Source organism: Pelodiscus sinensis, chromosome 5 (genome assembly GCF_052426305.1).
Source record: "Pelodiscus sinensis isolate ZL-2025 chromosome 5, ASM5242630v1, whole genome shotgun sequence".
Lineage (NCBI taxonomy): Eukaryota > Metazoa > Chordata > Testudines > Trionychidae > Pelodiscus > Pelodiscus sinensis.
The window spans coordinates 50,828,644-50,839,715 of NC_143056.1; the positions used below are offsets into that span (position 1 = coordinate 50,828,644).

Sequence of the window (11,072 nt, forward strand, 5' to 3'; positions counted from 1 at the left end):
TGAGTGAGACCCCCAGTTCAAGTCCCTAAATATATTGCAAGGAGGAAGAGATTTGAATAAATACCTCTCCTCAGCTGAATGCCCTCACCACTGGGCTATGGTATTTTCTGACATACTGCTCCTTCAGTCTCTCCTGTTGAAACTGTTCCACTGTGAATAAAATAATGAAAAACTCCTTGGGTGAGAGAGAGAGTAAACATAAGGCTGACTCTAGCTCTGTAGCTAAAGCATTCTCATGAGAGATCCAGGATCTAGTTCCTTGCTCCAATGACTTCTTTAAAAATTATTTATCCACAGTGGTACAATTTTAACAGGAGTGACTGACAGAGATAGGGATGTAAGAGACTAGTCAACTATCCGATAAGCAGAGATGATTAGTGATGCGACTAGTCGCTCCCTCCCCCCACCCCTCAGCTGCCTCTATCAGAGAAAAGCAGCGGGCGGGGGGGTGGGCGGCGAAGGGGAGGAAACAGGAGCCCGTGCTAGGGGAGCCGTGTCAGCTCCATCTCTGCAGGGGGCAGGAGAGGTAGAGGCACTGCAGAAACAGCACAAGTGGCGACTGAAGCAGTTTCCGCTTGCGCCGCTTCTGCTGCAATTCTGCTTTTGAAATGTACAAGAGCCCCTGCAGGGCTTCCTTTGTTAAATGTTCAAGAGCCCGACCGGGGCTCTTGTACATCTCAAGGCTGAGGCACAGCAGGGAGCACTGGGCCTGCAGGGTTTCCACTTTTCAACTGTAGCAAAAGCCCCACTGGGGCGAAGTTCTAAGGCAGAGGCACCCATATAGACTAGAATAGTCCACAGAAATCCCATCAACTATTCAATTAGTAAATTAATCTAAATTTAACATTCCTAGGCAGAGCCCTACATTATGTTATCTCTTAGCCCAATGGCTAAGACACTCCTTTCAGAAATTATAACTTCCTGTTCAAATCCCATCTCAGGTGGATAGAGAATTTGAATAGGGATGTATCCCACATCACAGGTTAGAATCCTAACCACTGTGCTAAATAAACATTATGAGAAAAGCTGATTTTCTCCCCAGTTTCTTGTAAAAATCAACATATACACCTAACCCCAAAAAGAAAGTATGAAGCTGAGAATCCCAAACGGAGGGAAGAGTCTTCCTTGCACATAAAACAACAAATTACAAGGGGATGGGGAGTAAGACAAACCCTCCACATTGGCTGGCTTAGGCAGGTAGTCACCTAGCATTTGTGCATCTTGTTCTGAGGTACCTAACCTCTCCCCACTAATAGTATAAGAAGCCTAGATGCCTAACTTAGTTTTGGTGAATCCCAAAGATTTTGTAGCTATCTCCATGCAGAAGTCTCTTTCTGAATCTAGACCTATGTCTATCTGCTCTACACGGCAGCTAAACTTATCCAAACAAAAAATATTTTACACATCTTCCTTGACTCTAAGACATACAAGATACTTGCCTAAGAAACCAAAAACCTGGCCTAATTTAGAATTGACTTACTTCAACGGAACTCCTCTCAATTTACAATGGCTGAGGAACACAATGGAGCCCTCTTATTCTTAATAGCACACTGTTTCTAGCTGCTCTTTTTTGACCTGAAATGACAGTCTTAGCTTTGTGATAGCACAACTAGTTACAATAATAATCTTGTGTTAATTTTCACAAATATCTGACTGTCATGCTTCAAAGAGACATTAAGTTGCTTTTTTTCCCTCCTTTCATTTCAATTATTTTTGTATATTAATTTTTCTCTTAAAAGAATAAATCTCTGTTACCATGGCAGATGTTTCGAGTATTATCACTTACACATAATTTTCCTAATCTGTAACATAAAATAGTAGACCAAAGCCTGCACCAGTGGCAACTAACATGGACCTATGTGCCCTTGCAGAATCACAGCAAAGTCAATGAGACACTGATGGAGCAGAGGACAACACTAACATCCAGATGAAGGATCAGGATTTGTATACTCATTCACTGTGCCTACATAATATACACAAATGTATGAAAAAAATACAAATTTTGTCAGAGTAAATATTTTGTTTTCACTTAACTGGCTGCCCCCATAGTAACTAAGTATTTTAAGTTTGATAACTAGGTGTTCACTTACCGAATCATGTGCTGCTAATGCAAGGGCTATGTTTACTGTAACAAAGAAAATAAAGTTAATCAAAGAAAAATGTTATTTCCCAAATATTTTACAATAATTATGAACCTCCACAAGAAGGGAAAAGATACTTAATATACACTTTAGTTCTTAAGGCTTGTCTTCACTGCAACAGTTAGCTCAAGTTAGTATATTGCAGTTAACCAACTATCTCCAGTGAGAATAGAATGACCATATTGTACAACAACTCAGGAGCTACGGAGTGATTTGATCACCAGCACACAGTGACTGGGTTTGCATCTGATGAATTATTGTAACTCAAGATGCTTTATCCCCACTGCATGATCAGCTCCAGCATTAGCAAGACTTGAGCCTCAAACACCCATTAAAGGACTAACTAGTTTGATCTTAAAGTACCATTTAACTGAAATCACGGACTTGTGGGTGAATGGAATCAGATTAGAAGCAAAACTGGAGTCACAGCGCCAACTAGTATGCAATAAAGGCAAGCCATTTTTTCCTAAAGGAATGCAAAATAAAATAAAAACTTTTTTCCCCAAAATGTGCTCTACCAAAAGGAGAGAGAAAAAAATTGAGATTTCTGTTTGATTTTAAAAATCAGTATTAAATTATCTTATACAGATTTCCTTACAATACTCTCCGCTAACCTTTTTAATTTAGTGACCAATGACCTGAATTTTAAAAAAATGGGCTTGTACCCCTTTTTGCTTCCTTATTACAGGTTGAATTTCCCAAATCCGGGATTCTGGTCCAGCAACATCCATGGTCCAGCATGAATATTGCTGGACCACAGAGTACCAGGAGCAGGAGCCAACCGAGAGAACATGGGGTTTGCAACGTCCCAACTGGGCCAGCAGCAGCTAGGCAGGGGAACGTCAGTGGCTCCAGAAGCCATTGGGGAGCCCCACCCACAGCAGGGAACCCCGGTGTCACTGATGTCAGGCAGCTCAAGAGCCCCTAACAGCGGGGCAGGGGCCTGGCAGCCCTGACCACAAATCCCCAGCGGGGAGGAGCGGAGGAGGGGGCCTCACAGCAGCTTGGAGGCTCCAGCTGGTGAACCTCAGCAGAAGGGCTAGGCGGCAGCCAGGAAGTCTCAGCCCCAGCAGGGGAACCCAAGCAACTGTGGGGCCAAGCAGCACTGGGGAGCCTCCCCATCCAGCTGAAGAATCTCAACGTCAGTGCAGTCAGGCAGCTGGAGAGTCACTGGCATGGCCAGAGAACCCCTGGAAACCCTCGGTGACAGCGCGGCTGGGCCACGGCAGCAGCCAGGCAGCCCAGGGCTGGGAAACCCTGAAGCACCAACAGAAGTATCAGTGGTGGCCAGGAGGCTCTGGCTGGGTAACCCCTGGGAATGCCCAGCAGTGCCAGTGGGCAGCAGGGCAGGAAGCCTTGGCCGGGCCAGCAGTAGTGGGGCAGCGGCAGGGTGAGGAGCTTCAACCGTGGGAGCCCCAGGGAGAGGAGCCATCAGCAGGACAGCCAGCACGGAAGCCTTGACCTTCCCTGGTCCAGCAAATTCCCTTGTCTGGGACGGCTCAAGTCCTAAGGGAGCTGAACCAGGGAGGTCCAACTCATTGGAGGGTGTGGGGGCTTAAGCATTGACATATTCTAAGAAAACAAAACCAAGTTTTTGCTTATAATTTAAAATTTCCAATCTTGTCTATCTTGGAAGCATCCATAGCAGTCCTGCTTGGAAAAGAAGGGAAGAGGAAAAGAAGAAGATTCATAAAAACAACCTTTTGCAGAAACATTCCAGTTTTGTCAAAATTTACTCAAGAGACGTTTCTCAGGTTCAATTTCGAATTTCTGTCCAAAACCAGAAAAAAATAGACACATCAGTCTTGTGCTTAGATTTTCAGCTAAGATGTTGAGGCCTAACTTAAAATTACTGAGCTGAATCAGGCAAAGAGGTAGGGTTGCCAGATGGTTTAACCAAAAATACCAACCCCCCCCCCCCCCCCCCCCCCCAAAAAAAACACTGAGGAAAAAATTCTGTTGAGAAAAAAAGGGGAGGGGGGAATAGAGAAAAATGAAAAAAAAACCAGCATGGCCCCTTTAAGAAATGCTTTTGAGGTTTTTTGGCCCTAAAAGTCTGCCAACAGCCATTCACCATCTTGTCTCCCTGCTCCAAGCCAGACAGCTCCCCTGCGGAACTTGGTAAGCACCCAGGATTTTCGCCTCCTGGCCAGGAAAAAATATCAGAAAATACTGGACATTTTAGGTGTCTGGTATTTTCTGCATTTTTTTACTGGACAGGAGGCGAAAATACCAGACTGTCAGGGTCAACACCAGACAACAGGCAACCCTACAAAGCGGGGACTTGAACCTGTAGGTCTCTCACGTTCTAGGTCAGTGTTTCTCAAATGGTGGCATGTGTACCCTTAGGGGTACGCGAGAGAAGTCCGGGAAGGGAGGGGTATGTCAACCCAAGTGAAATTTGGCAAAAAATGTCTGGCATTTTGCCCTGCAAAGAGGATCGGGGAGAGGGCGGCAGCACATGCTTGTCACACTGAACGTTCGGAGCACGCGCTCGGACATTAATAGCCGCTCTGTGCATGCACCCCAGTGCCTGGTGGGAAAAGCGTGTGGCGGCTCCGGTAAGACCCAGGGTAGTTCCAAATTGAGGGGCGGGTTCTAGGTGACCAATAATCAGACTACTTGCTATTCTCTGCTGGGTGAGGGCGCGCACGCACGCAGTCTTAAGTTAACTCCAGTGCAGACCAAACACTATTTCAAACTGGGAAAACCACCTTCCACCTAATGCTAATGTGGAAGCAACTTGTGAAATTTGATAAATTTGAAGTTGAGAAGGATTTTTAGTCAGATTGTTTAGAGTTCCTGTTTTTTGTTTGCATCAGCATTTATTTAACTCTACTACTTCGAAAGACGATATTTTATGAAAGATTCAACAGTTGAACACCTTCAACTAAGGGACAAAATCTTGAAATTCTTCAGCAAAAACAGAAGATAGAACTAACAGGAAGGTTAAACAAAGTTAAAAACAAGAATTAAACAAGGGATACATCGTACAAAAAAAGACCACAAACTAGGGATGTAAAATACCATTTAATTAGTTAACTGGTTAAATGCCAAGTTTAACAGCTTAACTGATTAAACAAGGGCTAGCAGGGGAGCCACTCCAGCCCAGCTGGGCTGGAGCAGCCTTCCCCACCAGCTGCTGACAGGATGGAATGTCCCCTTTCCCTTGGGCAGGGGCTATTCCAGCTCAGCTGCTTCAGGCCCCACACAGCCTGCTCCCGACTTACACAGGGCTGGAGGCTGTTCCCTGAGTACTGGTTAACCATTAACCAGTAAGCGTCACTCATTACAGGTCACTCATTACCACCAATTACCCACTAACAACCCTACCAAAAACCCAACTCCTATTCTCTAATGAACTCTGCTCTTATTGGCAAATTAGAACAAATAAAACAGATTCTTAGTAAGGCAAGTTGGTAAGGCAAGGAAATTTTTAGACAAATTAAAAAGACAGAGCTAACATCTTTGCAGGAAGCAATTCTGGCATAAACAGAAACTGAAATGGATGCGGAAAAGAGGCATGAAACGAGAGGTAGGAAGAAATGAAAATAAACCACACAATAGGTGTATAAAAATACTACAAGAGAGGATTAAAAAGGAAGAAAAGCCTTTTCAAACAAAATCGCACCTCCTCTCAGTCATAAGAAGTGCTGTTTCCAGACTATACAAATTACATGTGATGATTGACACCGGAACGCAAGACTACTTAAGCAATGAACAAATAGGAAAATTGAGGTTCAGAGATACAGAATTCAAAGATGCTGGCTTCGTCTTGGGATCCTGAGGTCTGCAAAGCAGTCACAAACATCTGTAGAAATATCTCCCCCAAGTCTCCTCTAACAAAAAAGACAGATCACACAACTTTAAAAGCAAATTAATCCCAGTTTTCAGCAGCAATGCAAAGCAGAATTTTTATTCAGCCCAATTATCTGACCTTAGATAGATAGTCATCTTAACACTGCAATGTATTTTCATTTTGACAAATGAGAACCCAAAGACTGCTTTACCTTCTCAGTACACATATGCAATACCCATTGAAAGGAGACTATCGCTCCAAAACACCAAATCCTTGGACACTGAGTTTAGAATTAAGATACCTCTTCAATATTTATTACTTTATCTAGTTAAAGAGTATAGTCTATATATATGGTCAAAGAACTAGAATCTCTACCAATATTTAAAAATAATATAATGATTTAATGAACTTCATCCATACACCAATAAGGACCCTTAAATTCAGCTTGTTCATTTGTGGACAAAAAGGGGCAAGTTGTTTTTATTATTGGCAATTCAACTTTACAAATCAGACTATCAACAACGTAAGAACAGTGGCTTATAATCACCAGGCAGCAGACACACCATAAAAGAAACACACACACCAATTATTCTTCATAATGTCTCTGTAGAAAGGTAAAATCTAAAATAAGGAAATTCACTCAATCCATACTTCAGTTTACAATCTATGACACTTTGAAATTAAACATGTCTGTAGCTTTGTTTTTTGTTTTTAATTTAACAACTAGTCCCTTCCATGCCTGGCGACCCAGAAAATGGAACAAAAAAATGTATTTTATATATAATGGATAGCTATGACCATCTTATTTAGAATACTAATCTTGCATACAGTCAGAATCAGAGGACCACACTAAGAAAAATGGTTTAAAAAAACCCCACAGGCATTCAGTTAGATATTACTTTCTGAATATGGATTCTGGAAGAGAGATTTTTAGCTGGATTTGCATAGGCTATTACATAAAAGTGTTGTCAAATGTGGAAAACAGACAGAAAGACACTGTCTCTTCCATCCTCTGCAATGCTGTCACAATAATCTTAGGTGTTACTTGTACAACTGTAGACGAAAAACATTCAAATCAGTGTCCTTTTAAGCTTTTTCAGACCAAACAGAAGTGAAACTGACTAGTCTGGGTTCACAGTTTCAGACTGAAGGCAATTACCTAGGAATTAAAAAGTCAATTTTAAATGCTTTTAATTTTTACTAATAATGTTGTACCTCAGATCTTTAATTGACATTAATATGCATGTTTTTATTTTGCTGTTCAATGCTGGTGTAATTTTATTAACATATTTACATAAAAATGGCAAGCTCCTATTCATGTTATAAAACAGAAATACATAAACACAATAATAGAAGTGAATGACAGTGAACACAAAAACTTACCTGCTGTTGTTGACTTTCCAACTCCTCCTTTCCCAGAAGCAAAAGCTAGTACCTGCTTAACTCCTTCTATTGGCTTTTGTTTTGGAAGTCCTCGAGACATGATTTGAGCATGTTTTTCTTTTAATATCTCATCACTGGTGCTTGATGACTTAAAACAAAAAACACCACATATATAATGTTTTGTTACAGTTGTCGAAGACTTGGGAAAAAATTCCAAGTTGGAGTCCAAGAAAGCAAGTCATCTTAAGACTCAATGGCCCTGCCTACACTTTTGCATGCAAGTAGTCCTATTTATTCAGTGGGAATTATCTTGTGCATACAAAAAACTCAGATGGATAGCTGTGTTAGTACGCAACTGAAAAACAAAAAACAACATATGGTCCTGCAGCGCCTTAGAGAGTAACAAAAAACGTAGATAGTATCATAAGCTTGCATGTGCACAACTCACTTCTTCAAATGAATGGAGCAAGAAATCCAGAGATACAAATAAATAGCAGAAAAAGAGGGGATAGGGAAGGAAAGAGAAGGAAAAAAAATGTTGTCCATTAGAATGTCGGTACTATTCAAAATGGGAACATTTTAACTTGCCCAGATACTCATTAATGAATCTAAAACTGACTATACTTTACAAAGCAATTTAAAAAACCATCCAGAGAGAGAAGTTGCGGAACTTGCCTTCATTTGCAAATTTGACACCTTTATTCAATGTTTGAACAAAGACATGAACTGGATGAGCTGCCTACATTCAACTCCCTAATGATATCAAAAGCTAAGTATGGGGCACTTAGAGCCCACTCCATTAACCCTCATTTAGCTTGGACACTGTAATTGACAAGATTTTTTTCCCTTCTCTTTCCCTCCCGAGCCCCTCTTTTTCTGCACCTCTGGACCCCATGTTCCATTCATCTGAAGAAGTGGGTTGTGCCTACAAAAGCTCTTTATACGATCTACATTTTTGGTTAGTCTCTAAGGTGCTGCAGGACCATTCTTTTTTTTTTTTTTTAAGTTTTTTCTTACATACAGTTATTCATATTCATCTTGCATGATCAGGGACTAACTCAAGAGTGATCCAACTTATTTATGTCAGTGAAGTTAGAAGTGCACAAAATTGATAAATTATTGACAGCCCCAAATGTCCAGAAAAAGTCACAAGCTGTGAACTAGGGATGTTCAAGGTTAACCAGTTACCTGGTAAGCATGAGCCTTAACCAGCGGGACCCAGCTGGCCTGAGCAGCCCACACATCCATGACAGGGAAGGATCCCAACCAGCCAGAGCAACTCCCTCCATACACGGATGGTCAGGATGAAGAAGCCCCCGTCTGCAGCAGGATGGTTGGACCCCATCCACACGCTTAACCAGTTGTTACATCAAAACAGATTAACTATATTGGATATTTACATACCTACTGCACACCCAAAAAATGATGAGTTTAACTTTAAAAAACAGATTTTTCTAACAGTAACTTTGAGATTATTTTGTTTTGTGCTTTTTGCCAACACGAAGGCAATTTTAAGTACCATGTTATCTGATCCTACTCAGAAGAACAAATGACTGAGAGAACCCACTAATTAAAAACGCAAAGTGACCCTACTGTAGGGTTCCCAACATGACTATTACCAATGGATCTGACCCACTGGTAGCAACAATGGGTAATTGTTAATGTAGATAAGACTTTTTGGCCAGATTCTGATCTGAATCAAACTAAACAAGTTTTAGATGTGTAATGTCACTAATGCCAATGGAATCAACCCTGATTTATTCTGGTTTTACATGCAAGCAAAATCAGATCCTATCATTTTCTATGCCCTGCAGACTCCCACTATACAATGTACTATAGAAGGAATTTCAACTAGGAATTTGATCAGCATGCGTATCCATGTCATGCCTGTCACGAGGGCCAACCTTAGACTAAAATATAATAAATAAACTACATCTATCCTGCACAGACTAACTCGGCACCCCCTGAAACTTGAGATCCTGTACTTTTGGAGGATTGTTTGAGGCCAACATTAGAAATATTCTACCAGTGGACAGCTCCTCCTCTTTTCAGTCCTGTTGAACTAAGGGCTTGTCTTCAGAAGGAAACTAACAGCATATTTTTAGCAAAATAACTACAGAGATGTAGCTATTCTGGTACAACTCTCCTGTGTGGCCACTCTATTCCAGAATATAAGAGACTTGATTCCAGAGCAATTACTCCACAGGAGTGGAGTAATCAATACAAAATAGACCAACCCCAATACCAGAACAGCTACAGTGCAGTAGTTTGTCTATACTACCACAGGCCATCAACCTAAGTTACTGCAACTTCAGCTCCATGAATAGTACAGCTAAAGTCAATATACTTAGGTCTGCTCACCACGTGTCTTAACCTGTTAAGTCGACTCCACTTGCTCTTCTCGTTTAGGTGGAGTACCAGAATTGAAGGACAGTGCTCGACAGTCAATTTATGGCATCTCCGGGATGTACTGTTGCCAGTCAATCGTGCAGGCAGTGAAGAAATGCCCTTGTTCTGCACTAGCTATATAGACAAGCCTTCAGAGAAAGCAGCTTACCCCTGGTAGCAGATATATCCCTATGGTATGGGTTGTGCTGCCCAGCAGGTAAAGCACTGCCAGTAAGGGGGGGGGGGGTCTGCTCCCACAAAGAGCCCTGCCAGGGCGATCCAGCAGCACACTGGGGGGGGGGGCACTATGAGACCCATTAAACAGCACTGAGACCTAACCCCCTAGGGGGCTCACCCCACACACTATATGCCCCGTTCAGTTGGTGCGGCGGAGGGCTCCTCCGAAGGCCCTTTGGCGACCCACAATGGGTGCGAGTCCCTCACTGACCCCACCCCCTCGTCAGAGAATCACAGCGGGGGCTATAAGGGAACCCCCCAGACGCACTCCACGTGGCCACAGCGCTGTCCCTGCAGCTCGGCTGGGCCGGGCCAGACCTGCCCCTCCCCCAGCGCCTGCCCGCCCCGACGCCGGCAGAAACAACGGGGCGGAGCCACCGCCCAAGGAAGCTGCAGCTCCGCTCCGGGCTCCACTTACCGGCGAGCGAGAGGAGAAGGCGGCGCTGCCCCAGCCGGGCAGGCAGCGCGGAGCCCCGGCGCACAGCGGCCGGCACCATGCTCTGGACACCATCCTCTCCGCCCCTGCGCGCCGCGATGGCGCCGTTTAACCCCGCCTCTGCAGCCCGCCCCTTTCCCCGGTGGGGCTAGAGCCCCGCTCCGGGGAAGGGCCTGCCTGCCCCACACATTCTCGGGCCCCCCTCTAAGCCCTTCCCCTACGCTCCTCTGAGCCGCTGACCACCACCTTCCCCGCAACAGGAGCTCTTGCCACTGCAGAGACAGGGTCCTGGCATTACTGGCACATAGGCCCAGACCACGCACCATGCGATGTACATTTTCAGACGAGAGGAGGGCTGGTTCTTCCTCAGAGTTTATTATCATGACACGCCACTTGGTCTGTCTACCATGATGGGTTTCTGTGGATGCAGAGTCATTCTGATTCGGGACAGGCTAAAGAGCGCTTCTTGTATGAAGCGAGATTCCTTCCATCTATTGTCCTGCAAGCTATGAGGAGCTACTAGCAAGAATTTAACCTGTATCATTAATGTTTTTAAAGGAATGTAAAAACCTCTTGCTGTAATGTTTAAGGCAATCTCTAATTATTAACATTTAGAGAGACTATCATCAAGAGGGATAAATAATCCCACATAAACCACCGCAGCATGGATGCTTGCATCTTCCGCTAT

At 43.5% G+C, this 11,072-nt stretch overlaps 1 protein-coding gene across 3 annotated transcripts in view; it reads right to left on the reverse strand.

Moving 5' to 3' along the window:
- NUBPL (NUBP iron-sulfur cluster assembly factor, mitochondrial) overlaps positions 1–10,522 on the reverse strand; it is a 156,925-nt gene extending 146,403 nt beyond the window's left edge. For 2 of the 3 annotated variants that reach the window (XM_006116358.5, XM_014570136.4), the window contains exons 1-3: positions 10,367–10,522; positions 7,324–7,471; positions 2,091–2,125 (exon numbers count right to left, since the gene is read on the reverse strand). In XM_006116358.5, the coding sequence (XP_006116420.3) occupies positions 2,091–2,125; positions 7,324–7,471; positions 10,367–10,459 (276 nt within the window). In that variant the 5' untranslated portion in view covers positions 10,460–10,522. The remainder of the gene's footprint in view (positions 1–2,090; positions 2,126–7,323; positions 7,472–10,366) is intronic. The other variant, XM_014570137.4, reaches the window with a different exon arrangement.
- Positions 10,523–11,072: the final 550 nt, after the last annotated feature.